The 24,331-nt window shown below is 38.1% G+C and overlaps 1 protein-coding gene across 1 annotated transcript in view; it reads left to right on the top strand.

Moving 5' to 3' along the window:
* The first annotated feature begins 649 nt into the window (after nt 1-649).
* Nucleotides 650-24,331, top strand: part of LOC121454017 (aldehyde dehydrogenase, cytosolic 1) — a 33,511-nt gene continuing 9,829 nt past the window's right edge. Inside the window, exons 1-9 of the mRNA XM_041661204.1 lie at nt 650-745; nt 5,192-5,296; nt 8,714-8,854; nt 9,401-9,530; nt 11,387-11,448; nt 13,032-13,160; nt 14,220-14,333; nt 19,089-19,191; nt 20,773-20,957. Of these exons, the coding sequence (XP_041517138.1) occupies nt 680-745; nt 5,192-5,296; nt 8,714-8,854; nt 9,401-9,530; nt 11,387-11,448; nt 13,032-13,160; nt 14,220-14,333; nt 19,089-19,191; nt 20,773-20,957 (1,035 nt within the window). The 5' untranslated portion in view covers nt 650-679. The remainder of the gene's footprint in view (nt 746-5,191; nt 5,297-8,713; nt 8,855-9,400; nt 9,531-11,386; nt 11,449-13,031; nt 13,161-14,219; nt 14,334-19,088; nt 19,192-20,772; nt 20,958-24,331) is intronic.

A 24,331-nucleotide genomic window follows, 5' to 3' on the forward strand; every position in this document is an offset into this window, starting at 1 on the left:
TATCTTGCTCAGCTTAGATATAGTAGGGAGAGCCTTGGTCTTTCCCCAAAGCAATGTGCTTTACCCTTTCTGAGGATTAGATGGGCATGGGGTGAGAGGGTGTGTGGAGGGAATGGAGGGAGTGGAGGAAGTGGGAACTTGGATTGGGAAAATTTAAAAATTACAATAAATTAAGAAAAAAACAAATGTTCCACAGCATGAACAAATGTAATACATCTTTAAATAATAATCTACAACTGTCCTCTCCCCCAGCTGCTGTTGATAACAGAACCTTTTCTTCTTTACTTCACAAAGTCTATCCGAGAAGGGAAAGTTACATGGTAACCTAAAAAGTCATGAAAATCTTAGAAAATAACTGTCTTCGAGTGTCCAGAGCTCCTAGTCAAGTATTCTCTTAGCACAGGTTTGGCCTGGTGAATTAATTATTCTGTAAATAGTGAGCAGTCTCCAGATGGAACTTCAGGGCTGAGGTGCAGGTTCCTTAAGGATTCACATTTAAAGGCAAAGGCTCCCTGCCAGCCTTAGAAGTTCCCAAGAGAGTAGTATTCTTTCTGACCTACTGTGAGTCTGCCCATCCAATCACCTCCTAATATGCAAATGACCCTTTGAGCATTTGGATCAAAAGGAGCAGAACCAAACTCCTGAGCCTGTCACCAGTGTTCCAGGAGCCAAACCAGCAATGTCTTCTCCAGCACAACCTGAAATTCCTGCCCCGCTGGGCAACTTGAAGATTCAGTATACCAAGGTAAGAAAGACACTTGCAGGTGGTGCTTTCCCAGGGGTCCTGGTTAAAGCATGGTCGATTGGGGATTCTTTGCAGACAGAAAGACAAAAAGCTTGCAAAGTGAGTGACCTGATTCAGTGGTGAATTCTAAGCCATTTCAGACAAAGTCTCATAAGACACACATCCAAGGGAAAAGGATTTCCCTGTGTTTGACTGATCTTGAGCCAGAGTGCAGTAAAGCAGAGTGAATAGCAAGTCTATTAATCCTGTGCAGTGAGCACTTATGGTTAGACAAACAGAGGAACTTAGTGGAAGCAGCCAGGCACATGGGGAGTTCTCTCTCACTGTCTTTCTCAAAATAGCACAGAGGAACAGGGAAATATGGCTATTTGTTTGTTTACAGTGTTAAAGTTGCAGGACTTACCCTGGACATTAAATGGAGGCTGCTGCCAAAAGCCCCAAATGGACTTGTATTGTTTTTCTTATTTTGAGATAGAAATAGTAGTTGTTTATTCCTCCACGGAGGTTTGCTGTTGTTGGAAAAAACATACCATTGTTAACATATTTAGAGACACAAGAGCAGGAATCTGACCCAGGCTTGGAAATTTTCAGCCAGGGAGAGCAGATGATTAGGCTGGGCTCGTCCTGAGGGACTTTCGTCATTTTACCTACTGAGCAGTTTCATGTGTAATTCTGTTACATATCTTAGGATTCAAAAAAAAAAAAAAACCCGCTCTCTCTCTCTCTCTCTCTCTCTCTTTCTCTCTCTCACACACACACACACACACAGACACACACAATCAAGTTATTAGAAAAGTCACTTAAAATTAGCCGTGTTATGGCCTGATGCAGAAAACAAAGTGAGAGACGAACTGTTCAACTCTGGGGAGAACCATACTGGGTTCTGACCCAAACAAGGACATCAGAGAGTGTTAAAGTAAGTGAAGAGACCTGATGTGTTTTCTCATCTATTTCATTTTCCTTGTGAGCAAATGTAGTTGGTTTTGAATCCCTGAAACTTTTTGCATTTTTCTAAGCACCTGAAGTGAGGGAGCTGCCTGGTTTAAGGGCTCTTTGCTTTGGCTAAGGTCTGTAAAAAGAGGAGTGGACCTTGGCTGTGATCCATCTATGAGCAGCTAGACATGTCTGGGGCATGATTTCACCAGACTTTCTTGGACAGAAATTGCTTTCAATTTAGGTTTTGACAAAGGAGAATATAGGATCTAGGATGTGTATACAATCTCCAACAGCTCACAGGTGTCAAAGTGTGTGCACTCCATAGACTCTGACCCTCCTTTCATTTGGAAGAAATACCTGTCACAACATAAAAATCAGGAATTCCAAAAAGATGGGAACTGTCCACACTGTTTGTATAGTTACAGTTTAATCACTAAGAAAAGCTTGGTTTGCATGATTTCAAAAGCAAAAGTATATTGGTCATCAGAAAGCCCCTCCCCCTTTACTTCATTTGTCATTTATGAATTTTCTTAAGACTGTGTGTGTGTGTGTGCGCGTGTGCGTGCATATCTCAAGGAGGTTTTAAAGTGAGCTGTCTTTATTCTGGGTTGTTTCATTTAGCACTTACTAACTAAAGATAAGGTGAAAGTACTAGAAAAATAAGCTATTCCTTAAGGTTCCATGTACAAATGCAGGTTGAACCAGTAATCCCTAAACATGGACAGACATTTCCAGATTGAAACTTCTTTGCTGCAAACATTACATAAAGACATGCTAGGGAGAGTGGAGAGACTATTTAAGAGTCAAGAACACATTTATTTGATGTTCAAATACTTCTCTACTTAATAATGAACAACTCCATTCAGTGAATTTTGATTTTCTATGTATGTTTGGTCTACTTATAAAGCATTGTATTATTTGATTTGCTGGTTACAGCATTTTCCCACTTGGAAAGAAACCAGCTATGTATGCAATTAAATCTCAATGGGGAGCTTTCTCTATCCTTCTTCATGTTCTTTTACTGCATTCCATGGAGAATTATATTTGATTTTCACTCTTAGGAGATGTTGAAAAAATGACTATTAAGTTCCTAGTTGCAAACCTGAAAGGCAAGGGTGAGAAGTATTAGTCAAATTGCTTTGCTTGACCAGTGTCTCAATTTTCGTATTATTTTCCTTCACTGTTTTAGTTTTCTTCTTTATTATTGCAAGAGGTATATTGTATTGATGTCAGGAAAATTCAGGGGAATTTCTTGGGGTTCTCAGTCTCATGAAATGGAATCTGGAGGACTATTATTGGAACTTATAGGGAAAACCTCAGGGCAAACCAGATGTGAAACCTCAGCAGCTGCCCAGAGTAGGAGACTGGAGGTGGAAGGGAGCATTCTCATCATTCAGACATTTACTGAAGTGGAACATATGGCCAACAAAGAGCCACATGGAGGGCAGGGATTTATTTTGGGAAGGAATAGGAAGTTCAAAATGTTGGGAGAAAGGATCAAACTGTTAAGGAAAGCATTCTCAGAAGAGACATAGAAAGAGGAAAAGGGAAAATTATTCTTTTCTGAATAATTCATAAGAGTGATCAGACTTATCATCTTACAGTGCTGTTGTCCAAACTTATGCATTAGGGGTGGGTTTTCTTGGAAGAGAAAGTACATTATTTCATTAAAGGACTCATTATTCTCCTTATCTCTTTAGTTTGGCTTAAGGGGAGCCCAGCTTCCTACAGTGGTCCCTCGTCCAAAGTGATTGAACCAGTCCAACTCTAATATTAAGTCTCCACCTAGGTCTGAGATTCTATTCTCTTGACCAGGAGATTTTTTTTTTCCTACTCTAACAGTGCACAAGAAAAGGAACAAACAAGCAGATTGATAAGAAAAAGAAAAAGAAATACAGGTATAGTCAGTCACATAATCTTAACTGTCAGAGTGTTTTTGTTGTTGTTGTTGTTGTTTTTTAAGCACAAAACAGGCCATCACTGTATCATTGCCCCATCTTTCCAGGACTCATCTCCTAATTTAGTTTTTCTTTGACTGGAGTAGGTAAAATGGAGTTCAGTGTTTGGGAACTATCTTTCTTTCTTTCTTTCTTTCTTTCTTTTCTTTTTCTTTTCTGTCTTTCTTTTTCTTTTTTTTGTAAATACAGCCTCTTTTGTATTGGAAGCCTTTATAACTCTCTAAATCCAAGCGCACCCATCAGCTTTCTGTCCATAACTTCTCAGGAGCAGTGAGGAAATGCTCCATGCGCCCTCCATTCCTGCTACAGAGTTTTAGCATGAAGAGCTCATTGGAAAGCTACAGGACCACTGGTCAAACTCCTTCGCCTCACCTGCCTCTGCCTTTTTACCATTGATATGGATGATGAGGAGCTCCGTTTCCTGAGGTGGTGTAACGGCCAGATCATTTAATTCATAAGAAGCACTTGAGGCCAGGGCTGGCTCATGGGGAATGGTCTATATTAGCAAACATGGCCCTGGTGTATTTTTTCTGAATAGTTTTATCTGAATTTTCCAAGATCTGTTTCCCACCGTATCATTCTCCTCTCATTTTCTCCTAATTTTCTGTCAGTCTGTCTTGCACAGTCTATCCTGTGTGATAAAGACTTCCTCAGAGAGAAGTTCTGAGGGTTCTCCAAGGATCTCAGGGTGAAGGATTTTGTTTCCTGGGATTGGGCTCTTATTTCTCCTTTCTCGTTTCACACACCTTAACCACTTTCCAGTTACAAGGTAGCCAAGGTTCTCTGTCCTCCTGCCCCTGCATGCATGTGCTCCACTGACACTCACACAGGCAGACACATATGTGGAAATAAAAATACTCATGTCTTTAAAGAATTTAGCTTATCAAGGAACAATACTTCCTATACTCAAAAACATGGCGTTAGTTAATAGTATTTTTGTGCCCATGAAATAAGCCACAAAGCTTCTGTTAGCTTTCTCACAATGGCCTTATTACAAGGCTAAGATTTCTTTTATACAGAGGAAGGAATGGAGTCAAATGTACATAGAAACAATTTCTTAATAAAACCCAAGTCCAGGATGCAAACACTGAAATTCACACCCTTTTCCAGGGATCTAAGGGTGCCTCTCCTAGTTAGTATGTCTTAGTAACACACATCTAAATTCCCTCTGACCTCTATGTTTTTTTTCTTTCTTTTTAAATTCTTGGATATATTTTTTAAAGATTTATTTATTATGTATACAACATTCCTTCCATGTATGCTTGCATGCCAGAAGAGGGCACCAGATCTCATTATAGATGGCTGTGAGCCACCATGCGGTTGCTGGGAATTAAACTCAGGACCTCTGCAAGAGCAGTCAGTGCTCCTAACCATCTCTCCAGCCCCATCTATGTTTTTTTAGGTTTTAAATGACACACATATGAGCATTTTTAAGACAAGGAAAGTCCCATAATATCTGGGTTGCACTTAATACCGCAACGCTAGTTTATCAAACCCTTCACCGTAGTGCGTATTTAAATGCTTTTTGTCTCCCTTTGCTGCATCCCCACAGATCTTCATCAACAATGAATGGCATGACTCAGTGAGTGGCAAGAAATTTCCTGTTATTAACCCAGCAACTGAGGAGGTCATCTGTCATGTGGAAGAAGGGGACAAGGTAAGTTTTCCAACATCTGCAGGTCTAGTTCACACCAGAAGTCTTTTTATCTCATTATTCTGAGCTCAAAGCCCACTGCAAGTTCAGTGAAAGGTGTGAAAACGTGGCTGCTCAGCCAGTTGGGTAAATGTTCTGTTGTCCTTGACATAAGAAATTGCCTCAATATATCTGGTAGAGAATAATTATACACAATACATAACAACTTAAAAAATTAAATATCAAAAGACCAAGAAATGATAAAAAAAAAACCCTACGGACTGTAGATCTAATGTTAGCATTTCTAATGCTACCCAGGAATCTAGAATAGAGAGGTGGGGTTCAAAATGTTGATGTTCTGAGGCTACTGTAGCATAATGAAGTATTAATTTTTAAATAATGTGTCTCTTTTCTTAAGGGTTAGCATTAGCATTTAGTATGGGGCATGAAGTTTTAATATAATAACATATTTAAGGTTATGTAGTTTTTTAAAATAATTTTTTGATATCTCTTTGGCTCTTGGCTCTTTAGTTTTTTGCTCAGTTCCCAAATAAATATACAGAGACTTATTCTTTCTGATCTTAACTTGGCTTGTTTCTAGCCAGCTTTCCTTAGCTTTAATTATCCCAGCTCTGTTTTGCCTCTGAGCTTTTATCTTTATCCCATAGGCCTATCTTAACTTCTTACTCCTTGGATTGCTGTGTACCTGGGTCCTGGCCCCTTGCATCCTCCTCTCTTTTTTTTTTTCTCATTCCTTGATCTTTCCCCTGAGATTTCTCCTCATATTTATTGTCTCTGTCTGCAAGTCCTACCTATCCTTTCTCCTTCCCTGCTATGGACCATTCAGCTCTTTATTAGACCAATCAGGTGTTTTAGACAGGCAAAGAGACAGCTTCACAGAGTTAAACAAATGCAACGTAGATGAATGTAACACATCTTTGTATCATTAAACAAATGTTCTACAGTATAAACCATTGTAGCACATCTTTAACTAATATTATACAACATCAGTCAGCTAATTATGCCTTCTCCATGACAATAAAATGACACTAAAAAAGACGATGAGTCTGGAGATACAAGTTAATAAAAAGTCACATTATCAATGCTTTAACATTGAGACCTTGAACATTTAACTTCTATGGGACATTTTGCTCTGATGCTGGGGTTAGTTCCATCAAAAAAAAAAAAACAACTCTCTACCTAGATTCAGTAGAAACTTTTTCAATCAGGCTGAAGAGTATTCTAGGGGAGTCAGTGAGGTTTACCTTCTTTTGAAGGCACAGATGGGAAAACTGGTGACCATCCCAGCAGCTTTACTAGTGAGCACTGTTCAGTTCTGTGCTTAGTGACAACTGCCTCTCTCATAGAAAAATCAAGGAGACTAATTCATCCCCAGACAAACTTGCAGGCCAAATTACTGTGCCAATCTGGTTGGCTAGTGAATCCTCTAAGACAGGGATTCACAAGCTGTGTTGGGGGGTGGAGATGAACAACCCTGTCATAGAGGTCATGTAACACTATCAGAAAACACAGATATTATATTACAATTCATAACAACAGTAAAGTGACAGTGTTGAAGTAGCAACAAAAATACTTTTATAGTGGGAGTCAGCACAAAAGGGGAACTATATTACAAGGTCACAGCACTGGGAAAGTCGAAAACCACTGCTATAAGGAAATTGTTAGTGATGAGCAAGAGCTGGCTTCACAGCCACATTCCTATATCTCTCTCCTGTTTTGGAATCAATCACCAAATTGTCCATTTAGAATGTTGATGCTCAAACAATTTGTGAGAGCTCTAATGAAGAGTGACTAGCATTGCTTAGAGGACGGTTCTAACCTGGTCAAGTTCACAGTCAAGTCTGATATGTTAGGCTTACTCATTAGGTCACAGGCTAAAGGTTCTGGAGATTCCATCCACAAGTGCAATGGGACTGCCAACAGGCCAAATGAAGCCTCTCATGGTATCGTAAGGATGGGGCAGGGGCCAGAGCAAATATATATATTTTTCCTCTTTAGTGGCTCTGACTTCAAACTGTAGTATTTTATTTTCCTAGGTCACATGATTTGATGATAGTAAATCACTGTTAACCTGATCACTGTTTTCTGTTCAATTCAAAAGTATCTTGTGTAGGGTTAAGACAGCCCCTTTAGGGGGCGGGGTTTGCCTCGGGCGAATGCCTGCCAATAAATGGGCGCAGGGAGAGGCAGCTCGGCCCTTTTTCCTTCCTACCTCCTGTGCCACGCGGGAACTTCGGTTCTGTAAGTTTATCATTAAAGTGTGAATATTGTTTAGTATCTGCATTGCATTTATTTACGCCAATACAATCTTGGAAATGCCAGCCCCTGAATAAAAATCTACAATACAGGAAGCTTGAAGTTAACAAAAAATACTACAAAAATTCTATCAAAAACATTTATGAGACTTAGAATTTTGGCTAATGCAAAATGATTGTTACATAACTGAAAATAATTATTTACAGCATGATTTGTTGTAAAAATATCAACAATAATAAGCCATATGAGGCTTATGTGTCATATCCAAGCACAGATGAATATGTTTATGTCTTTCAATAATGTGTAACTGTATTGAATAGCAATAAATTCACAAGATTTAACCATTCAAATGTGAACAATTTAATATGAAAGTCAACCAGCTTAGTAGTCTTCTTGAAGAGAATATGAATTATTTCTTCCAGGATTAATTACTAACATTAATTCTCATATCGCACATCACATAGTAACCGTATTTGGACCACTGTATATGCATTTATGGATAACTAAATGAATACAAGTTAAAGAGTCTGCAGCAGAGTTCATAGGCTTCAGAGGTGTTTTAGAAAGAACCTGTATGATAAGGAATCTGTGCCTGGGCAGAGCTGCGGGCATTGGCTGGACTCAGGGGGAATATAGAACCTGCAGAGCTCAACGGCAAGATCCAAGGTCCAGCTGGGTCTGGAACAGAAAATAGCAGTGCAGACAGGTGATCAAGTATAGGGGTCTGCTGTCCAGCAGGCTGCTTCAATAGCAGGGTTCCAGCAGAGCCAAGGAGTCCATGGTACCAGACACACACACTGGGTATCAGACAACAGTTTGTTTGGAGTCTATTCATTGCAGTCTTAATCGTTCGCCAATTTTTGTGATCCAGGCAAGGGAGTTGAACCCTTTTCTGGGTGACTGCTAAGTTCTTTCTGAGATTTCCTTGATTTCATTTTAATATGCCTACTTGGCTACACACTTTCAATTCTCCCTAGAATATGTGCAAGACGGCTTGCTTTCTCTCCCCAAGGGTATGTTACTCATCAGATTGTGCTAGGCAGGTGGTATATGGTGGGGTTCCTTGGTCCACCTGAAGACTGTGTTCTATTTATTAATTTGTGATGTTTAGCTCGCCAGTCTAGAGTTTTGAACATCCTAAAATGAATGTTCTGTGACTTCCAGGCAGATGTGGACAAAGCCGTGAAGGCTGCACGGCAGGCTTTTCAGATTGGCTCCCCATGGCGCACCATGGATGCTTCAGAGAGGGGGCGGTTGCTGAACAAGCTGGCTGAATTAATGGAAAGAGACCGTCTGCTGCTGACTGTGAGTATGAACCTATACCAAAGGGAGACAATGGGGAAGCTTCTGGGAGCATTCATCATTCCAACTGGCTGGTCAGTTTGGTTTAAAATTGTACTAGCAGACCATTTATACATGAGAGGAATAGGATGACAATGGTGACATTGTGCATAGTTCAGACCCTGAATTGTTGCTACAGTCAGATGACAAGTGCAAGCTTGTTGGAACTCTGATAGGATGTGGAGACTAAGAATCATTTTCACAGCTATGTACTTATGTAACCAGCTCTTAGACATGCTTAGCCAGAGGTACTTAGAATCAGACAGAAAGATTAGTGGGATCAGGCAATCAGAATGTCGCTACCTCTTTCATCAGGATCTTGTTATTTGACTACAAACCAGTCATTTAATTCTTTTTAAGTTGCTTTCAAAGGAACAGAAGATTTAAGAATCCTTATATTTCTAAAACTCTAGTACATAATTATGAAAATCTAAAATGGTTAACTGTATATTCTTGATGCAATTTTTATTGTTTAATTTTTTGACTATGATATTACTACTTATTTTTCAGACAATGGAATCAATGAATGCTGGGAAACTATTTCCCCATGCATACATGATGGATTTAGAAATCAGCATAAAAACATTAAAGTACTGTGCAGGCTGGGCTGACAAGATCCATGGCCAAACAATACCAAGTGGTAAGTACAGTTGGGAAACTACCTGCATGATGGCAGAAGTGAAGGCCATTCATGCAGAACTGAATACCTCCAAATTCTCCCTGACAAATGTGCCCATCAACTAGGTAAATAATTACTTTACATTTCACGTTGACCCAAGAGGTTTCTGGTGGCTGGATGTTCTGTTAAGAGTAAACATTGTGGATAGTATAGACAGAATTCAAGTAAGAACATTCTCATAGACTCACCTACTAATTTGAGTGAGATGTCTTAGGATCACAAGTTTTCAAAACTGGCTATAAAAATCATTTATTGAGTACCATTCCTATAATGACATTTGTACTTCTGTAACATTATTACCTAAGACTTTGCATTCATGTCCAGAATGAGTAAGCTGTGCTGATTTGTGCCCAGTATACTTAGTCCAATATACTTCAGCAACCCAATTTATACTAATGTATTTCAAAAGCATCAAATCAAGATGAGACTCTGATTACCAGCAGGATTAAGAATCTTTGCATGGAAGTGTGGTTTATTGCTTAGTGGGGTATGCAAGCAGCAGAGCAAACACACAGCAAATATTTCATGTGAGAAAAGAATCAGTTTGGAAGGGTTGGAGGCAGTTTCACATCTCTATCTACAATGACTTCAGGAACCCAAATAATCCACTTCATGTTCTGGTGTGTACTTCCTCTCAACCTGGAAGATACAGTATAAGATATATTAGCTTCTTATATCTCTTATAAGATATAAGAAGAGAACGAGACAACAGTGGTACTATGAACCTGGCTATTTTGTATCTCTTACTCTTCTCTTGGGAAACATAGAGGAAGCTGTTTAAAGTACCTATAGATCTGGACAGGGAAAGTGGTTGTGTGCTGGCATTAGGTTCCTGTGGAAGCCAGAACACAATATACCAACAGCAAAACTTCAAATGAGACCGCATCAAAGTGAGTATTTGCTGTTAAAACACTATGAACAAAAGCAACTTGTGAACAAATCATCTCTTTCACTTGTATTTCCACACTAGATTCCTTCTCCGAAGGAGATAAGGACAAAAACTCAGGGCAGAAACCTGGAGGCAGTAACTGAAGCAGAGGCCACGGGCAAATACAATGTACTATAGAGTTACTTGTTATAGCTTTCTCAGCCTGATTTCTTATGCAATCCAGGATCATCTGCCAAGGTTTGGCATGTCTCACAGGGTGCTGGGCCATCCCGCATCCAACAATAATTGAGAAAATGTTGCATTGACTTGTCTACAGCACAATCTCATGGGAGCATTTTCTCAATTAAGGTTTCCTCTTCCAAGATATATTTAGGTTTCTGTTGATAGTGAGGCATAAGAATCATTCAAATCAAGAAAGAAAAGAATCACATTTCATTTCAAATATTTTGTTCCTATAATAAGAGATTGCATTTATGTTTGGTAAGAAAAAGGAAACACCAAAACTATAACAATTCTAAGAGAAAGACTTCTTATTCCTTGGAGAAGTTTTCACTATTTTAAATCATGTACCTGTTTAAAAGTTGGAGGTCCTGGGACGTTTGAGAGGGAACCTCATCTCCCAGTTCCGTTCTGAAACACTCTGTGTATGAGACTGATGGAAAGCAGCCATCTTGGAATACAGGGAATGGAGTTTATAGCCTATGAGATCTTCCCTGGTGCTGTCACTTATTTTGCTGTAACTCAGTCTTTAGACTGAAATTGCTATTTGATAGCTTCATTGCCCATGTTATTAACCTTGTAAATAGGAAGTTTTGTTTCCTTTTTGCTACTCACTGTGAACCTCCTCTCCCACCAACCGCACATCACCCTGCCCCGAGTGGATCCTGCATTTGCCTTTATTAGATGGTGTGTTTGCTCTGTTTTTCAGATGGAGATATTTTCACTTATACAAGACGTGAGCCTATTGGGGTGTGTGGCCAAATCATCCCCGTAAGTTTTACTTCATGACTCCAATGGGGACAAGAAAGCTGTGATTTCATTTCATCTGAAGCCCATTCCCACACAAGTGAAGTTTATGTGATGGTTAAGTGTGAAGTAAATTCAATAATCGTGACTGCCTGAAGCACTCTTTCTTATAACTTTGCTTTTCGGATATGAGCTATCTTGTCCAGAATAAAATGCTTTACCCTTTGAGGATGTTTCAAATTTACAAATAAGCCATAAGAATTTATTGCACTTTTTTTTCTGGAATTTGCTTTGTTCTGGTAACTATAGTGCTTTGTAACTATATGACAAAGCTTTATCACGGCTCATCTGTGTTTGAACATTCTTATGGGACACAGCAGTGCCCACTGCTCCCAGCGCTGCTTTCTCCTGCTTGAGACTTCCCACTGTGGAAAGTAACTGAAACATGATTGTTCAAATCCTGGAATTTCTTTTTTTTAAATTTCAGTGGAAGGAATAATCCCCATAACAATTGAGAAAGTATATGCCCTTTATTTAACTTTAGGTAGCAGGTTTGGGAAGTCAAAATTCTTCTTTCACAAAATCATATTCTGGATGTAACCAGATTTCCATGAAGCTTAACACAGGACACTAGACACATACAGCTGACATAGTTTAAAAGGCTAAATTAAAAAACAATGAAGTATCCCAAACGTTTTTGAATGACAGCCATTCTCTTCTAGAAAGACTGAACATACCAAAATATTTGTGGAAATGTTCAGTAATTCAAAGACTTAAAAAACACTCAAACATGTCTATATTACTGTACCAGCAAGCACTATTGGAAATGTGTAAATTTTAACTGCCCCCTTTTGTCCTGTTTTCTTTCCTGGGATTGAACACTGAACCTCATACATGATACACAGATATATGCTATGCCAAAACCCTGAATTTCTTGATTAATCCTTAGATTATCACATTAAAGTAGAGTAGACTGTTTTCAGGACTCCTGGGTGGCGAATGCCTTAAATAGAAGAAGCTGTCACATATCTTATTTCTTACTGCTGTCCAGTTGGTTTGTTGGAATGATCTGAACTCAAACACTCACCCTATGGATTGAGACTTGACACCTCTTTGGCTTTAACAATTTTGCCCTGGACTGAGCCTACCTCACTGGTATGGAGAACACAGTCAATATGTTACGTCCTTGGGATCACTCCATAGCACACATACACACAAAATCTCCTGGATGTGGATTTTTCTGAATTGTTATTTTGGATAAAATTCCAAGAAGAAAGAGGAAGAGGATTTCACACTTTTAAAACACAAGTAAATTACAACATGCTTAACATATATGAAGCCATAAAGTAGCACTTTTTTCTGTAAATGAAGAGTTCAGAATGACAAGACTTGATTACAATTTTCTGTTCCCTTCTCCTACATAGTTTGTTTCGAGCTTTTTTTTTTTTTATCATTTTGTAGTTTCTTTTGTAAACATAGGTAAAATAAACTAGATAATTATACACAACTTCTAAAATATTAGTCAACTTTTAACAGGGTGGCAAGTATCAATAGCAAATGTAGTTTGGAGCTATACAATAAGTCCATTGTTCAATTTTGCTTTCTAGTGGAATGGTCCGTTGGTCATGTTCACTTGGAAGATAGGCCCTGCCCTTGCCTGTGGGAACACAGTGATTGTCAAACCAGCAGAGCAAACCCCTCTCACTGCTCTTCATATGGCATCTTTAGTAAAAGAGGTAAGTCTCCAGCGTCTAAATGTGAGGGCGAACTCAGGGTTCCGCATTAACCTACAACCTCAGTCTCATTAACGGGTCACTTACATTGTTCAAATCTCATGAATGTAAGTTAATTAGAAAAGGTAGCATTTTTTCAAATAGTGAAATACTGAGCTTTATCTTTATTATCTAGATTATAACTTGCCTGCTTGCTTCTGTAATCTTCTTTGAAGTTTATTTTTCAGTTTTAATTTCTTTAAAGGTTGGCGGCTTCTATACCAATATGTCTGCTATTTTAATATGTTTCTAGTTTTGATGGTGGTGACTATAAAATCTGCCTTTCTGTATAGGTAATATAACATATACTCTGATATCTCATCAATTTGAGTTCCTTTTATAAATTTGACACAGTTAATCATTGGAGTGATCACTTGTCACAATTTTATTGTCAACTTGACAAACCTAGGAAGCAGGTACCTCATCTGAGAAATTGTCTTCCTCAGATTAGACTCTGGGGTTTATCCTTGATCACTGATTGATGTAGTAAGGCCCAGCCCACTGTGGACAGAGTTATCCCTAGGCAGGTTGGCCTAACTGCATAAGAGAGGTCGCTGAGCCAGAGAAAATAATACAGTGCATATCATTTCTCCATGGTCTGTGATTTAGTTCCTGACTCCAGGTTGCTTTAGGTTCCTACCTTGGCTTCCCTCAACAATAGACATAATCTGTAAACCAGATAAACTTTTTCCTTCCCAAAATTGTTTTGGTCAATGTTTTATCATAGCAAATGAGAAACAGTTAATACATCAATGGGGACAGATTTGTCCATAGAACATAGTGTCCTAAGGGATTACCACCTTTAGAAATAATTTCATATAGATAAGAAATTAAAGACAGTAAGAAAAAAAAGAAATAAAATAAAATAAAAGACAGTAATGAATAAAGGACAGATACACTTTAGTGCATTTTCTTGAGAGAAGAAACCCCAAGGTGATCATAAAGAAATGGCCCCAGTTTCCCACTCAGGTCTTTTATGAATTAAGTTCTTGGTTTATTAACTGCTTGCTTCTTAACTTGCAGGCAGGATTTCCTCCTGGTGTGGTGAATGTTGTCCCTGGTTATGGACCAACTGCAGGGGCAGCCATCTCCTCACACATGGACATCGACAAAGTGGCCTTCACGGGATCAACAGAGGTAGAGCCATTTTCAGAGTATCCCCTCTTTCACAAGCAGAAACACGCTCTCAGTCGCTGTCTTGCAGCCAACACTTTCTTTAGAAAAGTTTTGTGGTGACTTGCTCTTTATTCTAGACCCCAGATATGTTTATCAAGCACAAATGGATGAATTTGGAATAGTAAAAAATGCTGTTATGTGTCTGAAAGATTACAGTAAATGACTTGTAGTGTAATCACTACTATCTCTTTGGAGAAATATAGCCTTTGAGGCAGTCAGATGATTAGTTAAGTGTATGCTAGGAAGTACAAATTAGGCCACAATGATTTATTTTCATGAGTCACTTTAATTACTGCCTGTAGATTAAGAAAGTAAATGGTAGATTTTCACCTTTAGCTTCTTGTGTGGAACTCTGTCTACCAAGCACACCCTGAGAGGGTGATGCATTCCAATTTCTTCCATGTTCCTGCCTCGAGAGCTTTGGCTTTCTGTGTGCCTTGCTATGCCCTGAGTAGATGAAAGTTGAAGAATGGGAACCAGCCACAAGCATATCAAGATTCACTAAGGGGACAGGGGGCACTGGAGGAAGAGTTGTAAAAGAGAATTTTGAGGGTCGAGTGAGTTTCTATTACAAACAAAATTAGATACAGATGTTAAGCTGTTTCCAGCAAAGTTATGCTGGAGTCACTCTGCCTGGTTAGAATGTTATTAACTGTTGACAGAAAAGATACTGCATGCCTCATTTGCATGGGTGAAAAAGGTGAGCTTGAATAGATCTCGCCAGGTCCTCAACCTTGAGTTCAGGTCCTGAGGCGGGGGAGGGGTGTCGGTGCAAAGAAAACTTCAGACCACCAAGTGGATTGCACTCAAGTGGCCCCAAATAGCTCAAGCCATCTTTATTTATACTTAAACAGAGTTTTTCTTAACAGGATTACATGAACAACTCTATTATCAGGTTCTATTTTTGACTTTAAGAAATACATCACAATTTAAGAAATACATTGTGATCATTATGGAAGTCCCCAATGTTCCCCTTTAGGCTTCCTCAAAAAAACCTTCCTACTCCCTACATAACTTCTTCTAGACATAGAGCTCAGCATTTTTGCAGGCTTTCCTAAGTATCGAGTCAGAGACATCCCATGCTAGCAGCACTTATGCCTCCTGGCAGCTAACTGTGGTTACAAAGTTTAAAAGTATAGATGTGGGTACAATGCTTTAAGGACAACAATATTCAAACTCAGACAATTCTTTTATGCCTGCAAGATATGTTTTAATACAGTTCCGTTTTCTACAAGTGGGTTCCCTGTCTCAATCTTTGTGTAAAAGGCAGGCTTTGATTAAGCACTCTTTGCCCATCTCATTATACCATGCTTCTTCCACCAATATAAGCTCTGGTGTACGGTAAAGATGGAGTTGCTCATCACACAGTTTGCATTGTAGTTTTTCCTGTTCGAGCATACCAGCTCCTACCAATGATTCTATACTTGGTGTCCAGGGAACTTATTCTCAACCATAGCACTATGTGTGTTCCTGAGGCTTTTTCCCAATTCTGTGCACCATGTGTGCCCTACTCTCCTCTCCAGAACTTTGAGCCATTGCTAATGTTCCAAGTGTTGTTTTCTCATATGTATCTGTCTCTGTTGAGTCAGGAAAGTTCTCAGGATCAGGACTTGTAGTTAGTAATCAAAAAAAGATTTGAGAAGCATCTCCCCCTTAGGGAGGTCTTAGGGGAAATATTCTAGAAAGAATAGAATTTTTCAGGGGAAATTACAGATATTGCATGTCTGACTGGAAAAGTAATACTAAAAACCATCTAGATAACCACCAATATAGCGAGAGAGAAAAGAGAGTGCAAGCCACAAGAATTTTAAAAATTCATATGCTGTCCCATGGACTACTGGTTCTTGCCAAGTGAGAGTCCATTTTTACAGGTGTTTTGCCCTGATGCAACCTGTTGGACAGATAGCCATATGCTCATATCAGACTACGCTACACAGCTGCCAACAAGACCTTACTGCCAACACAAGAAACAAGTAGAATGGAGAAGGTGATTGGATACTTTTCAAGGGATCAAGAGAAGGAAACTATGTGAACGGAGAATTTGTTCCAGGTTTTAAAAAAGCTCATTCTATGCAGTGATTGAGAATAAGTCAATTTCCTTATAATTGCAGTTAGTTACATAGCATTACTGCACAGGGAACTGAAATAAGGCTTTGGATTTTGATTTTTTTTCATCTTTCAAATGTGTTTATATACATTATACAAAAGTTTGTTATACACGGTAGGAAGATAGTGTATCATGTAAATCTCTGATTGAGATAGGCTAAATCAACCAAACAGTCACGATTTCCTTTGGACAAAATATGCGAGGGTACCCAAGACATTCTGATAGCTTTAGTTATGGTGATTCAAGTAGGTAATAGGTTTATAGCAAAGTAACTAGAACAGGCAGACAGAAGGAAGCCTAGAATTCCACATGCTATGCACTAGGGATGTGATGAGCACATCTGAGCCCAGATCCTAGGTTCACTTCTCCAGTATGCCTCTGCCAGAGCCTGATGTTCCTTGAAACTGTGATCAGCTTTTTTTTTTGTGCGATCGTCTTAACTAATCCTCAACTTGGTGCCATTTTGCTATTTCTATTATGCTATCTCTATGCTCATTTACCTTCTGAAAAGGAAACAGTCAAATTCGGGGATGATGGAACTTCTGGCTTCAAATAGGAGGGGTGTGCCTCAGAAAAACAGAAGAATCCTTTCCCTTTTGAGAATCTTTATTTGAGAAGCACAGGGACTCTAGTTCCCACTTTATTCAGTTCCACACAATAAAAGTGAGAGCTGGTAGAAGAAAATATTTCTTGCCCTGCTGAGCACTCAGGAAAATGTCTGTGAAGCATCATGAACTTCTGATTTCTCCTCCCACTCTCTTTCTCACATTAATTTAGGAGTTGTGTCAATGTGCCTTCTCATCTTCTGATTAGTCTTTTACATTTGCCCAGGCTTTGGTATGAATATGGATATAAGCTCCTCTACCCTGACTCCCATTGATTCTGTACTGCTTGAATGCTAGGTCTTTGGGAATCATGAACTAAAAACCTTCTTATCTGTGTTGTCATTGTCTAAGATGTAGTCATGGGCATCAATATCCTTGCCTCGTATCTAGTCTTTCACCCTTGCCTGGTTAGTGTTGAAGACTCTCTTATGCTCCGTTAGCCACCATAAGATGTACAACTGCTTGTGAATTAATACTGATTAATGTTAGTATTCATTACCATGAATACTTAGCATGCTTTTAGACACAAGAGTGAACAAAAATAGAATTAGTCCTACTCAAACCCATTGTGCTTGTTGCTTTAAAGATACTGGCAATTGTGTAAGAGGCAGAGACAGTGTCTCTCATGGTGACGACAACAAAAGCCATTCCAATGAAACTTTTATTACATTCCTTTAAAATAGACCTCCAGCAACAAAGTAAGACACAGTCATTTTTAGTGGTGACAGGCACTGGCTACATTTGCCCTACATGGCAATGCAACTATATGATGAAAATGGTTTTTCACCATAGCCTTAAGAGTTCTGTTTTGTTTTTATTGAAGGTCTCTTCAGGAAATTGGTAACACTTTATTACATGTTCTGTGCAAAGAAATAAAATTGAAGGATGAAATCATTTTCTGTTTTCTGTGAAAATTCAAGCCCACTTCTTGTAAGCCATCTGGATGTACAACCTAGACTTAAACAATTACCTTATTTTCTGGTGAAATAGAACATCTGTCAATAAGAGGAACAAAATACAATAGTTGCCTCAAAAAGAGAAAGTAGACCATATTACTTATTGTGCTCTCAATATATATAATGAAGAATCAATAGTAATCAAAACAGGATACAAAAGTCAAAACTATAATATCATAGATAATACACTAGACAGGAAAAAATCCACAGATAAAATAAAACAAAAGCAATGTATTTTTCTTCAAAGAAGCAACTAGAATTAAAGAAGAAATGAGAACGGTTGGATTCCAGGTAAGTATAGAAAAAACAAAGGGCTCAGAGACAATTTTTTTTTTTTTTTTGTGAAAGGCAACATGTGCTGGAGAAGGGGAATAGTGTTAGGGGAGATAGAGGAAGAGGGAGAGAGAGAGAGAGAGAGAGAGAGAGAGAGAGAGAGAGAGAGAGAGAAGGAGGAGGAAGCGAGGGTAATAATGAGTGAGGATGCTGTGATCAATAAGTGGGGAATTAGGTAGTGACTGGGTATTTATGAGATTTACACAGATAGACATGACATCGTTTGAGGCTGACTCAGAAACATTTTTATGAGCATTATGAGACCAGGAGAACAGAATCATTTTTTCTTCTCATTAGAACAAGGCTCAAAGAGGGTCTCTTCCAAGGGCTGATCCAAGTAAAGGACCAACCTGGAGGCAGTCCAGGATGGAAGGGTATAAAAAAAGAGGAAGAGGGTTAAGATTTAGATGATGGGCAGACTACTATTTTGACTGGACAGAATTCTCTGAATGTCACTAAAATAATGAGAAGTCAATATATGAAATGCGTGGGGGTATTTCTGATCAAATCCAGAGAGGACGTTCTGACAAAATTGAAAATAATCTTTCATCTGTCCACAGATGGAGTCAGCTCTCACATCTGCCCATGAACATTTTTATGTCTCTTCCAAATAAAATTAAATGGTTGTACAAATGTCCAACAAATAGAAAGTATTAAAACAATCTATCTACACAAAAACAAACTAAGCCTTCTCCTCTGCGATGTTTGATTTCAGGTTGGCAAATTAATCAAAGAAGCTGCAGGGAAAAGCAATCTAAAGAGGGTCACCCTGGAGCTTGGGGGAAAGAGTCCTTGCATTGTGTTTGCAGATGCTGATTGTGAGTACAAGTCCCTTGCTAGTATATTACCTTCTTCCTCCTGATGCCTGATGATATCACAATCACCTGGCATAAAAGTAAATTTATAGTAAAACGGAATTGTCTGGAGTCTGGGATGATTCTGCAAAGCTTTCAAACTGTTCCGATAGCACACAGCTGATAAACACAGAGAAGATTTTGTCCTGGGCTAGGATAGATTGCTACTTCCCAGTGTCAATCTGAGGTAGTATATGGGCTGCATTTAGAGTATATGATGTGATTTTGATAATTCCATACCTATAATTGTATCGAGGGCACAAGATACTTGAAACATTTGGAACCAAAATTATCCTATCCTGGCTGCCAGCAAGATTCTATTATTTCTCTGCTTTCACTCTGGACCATCATCTCGAGAGGGCCAGAAAAAAAAATGAACTTGTGAAGTCATTTGTCTCTCTCTTTCCATCTTAAGGGTAGTTATTTGTCATTTTGATGTGACCCTATTAATAATGATCCAGATCACTATGATTTTTATTATCAAATGAAATCCTCATGTTACTTCCTAAATAGTAGTGACTTAGCTGAGATTTGTGGTCCAGAATTTCTTTAATGTGGCGAGGGGAGAAGCAGGAAGGGGAGCCGAAAAAAATGTAGAGCCCAATAAAAATCAATAAAACATTGAAAAAATTTCCTTTAACCCATCACTCCTTGGCTCATACATAAAATGAGGCTATAAACATAGGCTCCATGGAATCTGCTGTTGTCACTATTAGTACCTCTACTGAAAATATTAGGACTTACTACTTCGTTAGCATGATGTCTATTTTGTCACTCTCTGTCATCTCTCCTCACTACACTTTCAACAACTACTGTTAGCTCACAGTTTCATACTCAGGTTCTACAATCATGAACTGAGTAGTTCTCATTTATAAAATTAAAGTACACATATACACACACCTCAAAAATACACATTTTTTATGTATAGAATTAAAGATATTCTAATATAAAACTCTAGGCCCATTGGACCATCTAAAGTGAGTTTAGTATGCTTGTGTGGTTAAGGCTTTAGTTAAATTTTAGAAGCATTTTTCCTGGAGTAAGGGTGGGAAGGTAAATTGTTCTGATGTAGTGAGTTTTAATTGTTTGAACGCCACTTTCAGGAAGACAACATTTTTTTTTTATTGAGAAAAGGGTTGAGTAATTTTTGAAATTACTAAAGGCAATAGATAATTCAGTTCTCTTCTATTAGTTAATTAAAAACTGAAATCAAAAAGAAATATAATTGACTATAGAATTATAAAATGGAAGTAGTTGTAAAATTATTTGCAATGATATTTTATCTTCTAATTAAATATACGCTCTTCAGAAGTCATAACAGGCACTATCTTGTCAGAGTTCCCTTATTATTTCCATCATCAATAAAGGATCAAGAGGTCTATTTCTTTCTTGGCTTCATGCAGTGTAATGAATCTATGTCTCCTCAGATGATTCATCATTTTTCCTATCACCATATAGCATCTGAAACATATGTATGTGTGTGTATGTATGTGTTTGTAATCTTTAGAAAATGTTCTTCCTCTCCTGTGAATGTTTCCTTTGCAGTGGACAGTGCTGTTGAGTTTGCACACCAAGGAGTGTTCTTCCATCAGGGACAGTTGTGTATAGCAGCATCCAGGCTTTTTGTTGAGGAGTCAATTTATGACGAGTTTGTGAAAAGGAGTGTTGAGCGGGCTAAGAAATATGTTCTTGGAAATCCTCTGAATCCCGGAATAAATCAAGGTCCTCAGGTGAGTAAACATCAGAAAGGCAAGTATTTTGGATGTAAAACTAATCTTTTTTGGTCTAATTATGGTTAAGTAAGATTGTATTAAGTAACTTCTTAATATTGCTCATTGGTAGCTGATATTATCTTGGTCTGGTGATTTAATTAATCTTACTTCAAACAGCAAAGATAAATCTGTTTTGTCTTTGCCATTTTTTTCTTTGAATCTAGAAACATTCTGATGTAAAAATATCCTGTTTTTTGAAGGTCCTGATTTCTGGACCAGAAAAGCTATTCTTTCTGTTTATCAAAACCCAGACATCCCATGGGGTCTCTGAGTTTCTTCTTTGAAGTTACATCAACTGCAAATATGGATGCCTTTGTTTCTCTCACCGCAATGTAAACTTTTGTTCTTGCACAACTTTCATTCATGGGCCACTGTTTAAACTCTTGGACCTTCTGAGCTTACCCTTTATTCTAGATATCACAATAGGGGCCACTGACCTTATCTGGAGACAGATTAAATTGAAAGGGATCTACTTAAACTAGTGAGCAGAGGAGAGGATGCTACTGGGCACCCAACAGTGAACAGGAAAACCTAAACAAAGATTTTACGCTCCCTAAGTGCCTCACTATTGAATTGTAACCTAACTTCATTCTTCAATTATTTAATAAATAAAACTTAAATTCAATTAAATGCTTAGGGTATATTGCTACCAGTTATACCCTGAGAAAGGAGTCTGACAAAGTCCACTTGGGTTTTAAGACTTTGCACTGACCAAATCCCAGCACGCCTGTCTATTCTACTTGCACAGCACTACTTGTCACAAGCAGCTATGAACTCACAAAGCCCTGTGCTGATAACCTAGAAAATGGGATTGTGTGCTTTCAACTTCTACAATTTAATGTTTTAAGTCTGTTCTAAAGTATTCCCCTTGTAAGTTATGAAATATTAAAACTCAGTTTTTGAGGCTATTGATTTCTTTCCTGGTGAAGGAAAATATAGGTATGGAGAAGGCAAAAGCCATATATATTTGTATAGGAAAAACAATTTCTATAATTTTGGAGTTTCTTCTTTTTTATGATTACCAACTTACTGTATTTGAGTTTTTCAGCAGTTATAATAAGTGTGTTACTTATTTTATATTAAATATTAGAGTTTATATAGGGACATTGGTTTTATAAAGTACTCATTTTTTGCTTCATTTATACACACATACATATGCACGTATGTGCATATACTTGGAATGATCGGTATTTTTATTTGAAAAAGAAGTTTGAACTTTTGTCTACTCAATCTTCTTATCAATAACAAGACTATAGTAATGTGTGTCTTGAGGATTCACTATGTCATAAGCCACCTTATGGGGTGAGTTCTGCCATGGTCCAGCCACGATGGGTTCATACATTCCAGGATAGAGGTTTGTGGATTGGAAATGTTAGGTAGGAGGAAAAGAGGTATGAAATAAATATAGAGACACAGACTAGTACAGGGAGGGCAACAGTGTGAACACTCAATACTGAATTTGCCCAGCTTATTTTTCATACACTTTTATTCCCCAATACAAAAGGGGGGAAAGGAGGCAAAAGACTGCTTTAACATGACACAAAAGACAATCAGAACAGTTACTTACTTCAATACTTGAGACATCAAGCCATTATTTCCTGAGTAAAACATTTGATGTCTTGGGCAGGATATACAGTGAACATTCCTTAGACCAAGTATCCTGTAGGCAGTCACTCCCTATGCCAAACTTCATATTTTAAATGAACAAGCAGGAGTATGCGTAAATTCTCTGATCTTTGGTCAGGGTGGAGTGAATCACCTCTATGGGCCATCTTAATGTCCAAAACAAAAGTAGCCACACCATAGGTCAGGGCATGTAGCCACACCTGCTGTCAACAACTTTGAAAGAGCAAAAATAAGCTCAAACTCTCTGACCCTCCGTTAAGGTGGTACAGGCTTACAATTGGGGGCCTCACACATTATACACTGAAATGAGACAAACTCTGTGGTACACTGACACAGCTAGGGCCATACTGATTTTGTTGTATATTCATAAATGTTTATTAAATAGAAAGCTAAAGCCTTTATACAAGGTACCGATTAACTTCTCCCCTTGAAGTAATTAGTATTTTTTAATTTAAAAATTTTGAAAATTTAATATGAATACCTTTCTATTTCTTTAGCAGATATTCAAGAACTAGATTGTCACCAGATATGTTCTCTGGTAAAAGAGAGGCAAACACTTTAATTAGGGAAATAAAACTTGAAACAAGAACTAATAAATAGTGAGCGTTGAGGACATGATCAAGTTAATTTTCAGAAGGAGGGAGAAAAAGAGGGAGATGCTTATGACCCACCAGGCAGTCAGCAGTCAGTCAGATGTGGAAAAGCAGTTAAATAGGATATATGGAATGAAAGAAAGGTAAAAGGTTCTGAGGTAAAATGTAAATCAAGCAAAATGGTTTAATACAAGTTATAAGAGCTAATGGGAAAAGCCTATACTAAGGCTGAGTATTCATAACTAAAAATAGGTTTCCATGTAATAATTTGGGTTCTGGGAGTTCAAGAAAGCCAGTTACAATTCTACAATAGGCTAGAAATGAAGAGATTTTCTTTGGGGAACATCCATTTGAATGATGTGCATAAGAGATTTCATAGCAACATGGTACCATATATTCTGCACCAAAGTTTCTAAAATTATAACTGATATTAGTTAGCATTTCCTCTACCTTATTGTTGAAACTGAGCTAAGTGCAGTTAGAAGGTATGCCTTGGATGACTTCTGGTCCTTACAAGACTAAGGAGATTGGGAGAATCCAACAGCATGAAAAATGCCAGTTTTGAGTCACAACAAGAGACACTTTCAATAGGCAAAATCCTGACCGTTTTTGTAGTGCTTTGATATCCATTTCTTTAGTGTGACCCAACTTTTATCTCAGATAGGCTATTTTCAACCAATGACATTAGACACAAGAGATATTCATTTAAACACTTATATGAGAGCTTAGGTAGCAGGAAGACTTCACATTCTATTGCATTGTAGAGAGACTTGGGTCATTCTGATATTACTAAACAGAATTTTGACCTCTTTTTACATTTTCTTATGTAAAATATTAGTTAAAACATTGTACACCTATAGAAACTGCCATATATTTAGGCATAGTTCATCTTTTGAAAAACAAATATGGTAAACGACTTGTTAGAAGCTGGTATTCAACCTACTGAGCTGAACTAGCTGTACTGAGAAAGACTGATGTGGTATCAAAGGGTTGCCTGGCCACATGTTTTACTTAGATAATATCATATCTCTTTTGGTTATCCGATGGCGATTAAAGACTAGATAATAATTGTTACAGTTTTCTTTGTTACCAAATTCAGAAAAGAAACTCACA

Source organism: Microtus oregoni, unplaced genomic scaffold (genome assembly GCF_018167655.1).
Source record: "Microtus oregoni isolate MIOR12 unplaced genomic scaffold, Mior012 000012F_ref0000307, whole genome shotgun sequence".
Lineage (NCBI taxonomy): Eukaryota > Metazoa > Chordata > Mammalia > Rodentia > Cricetidae > Microtus > Microtus oregoni.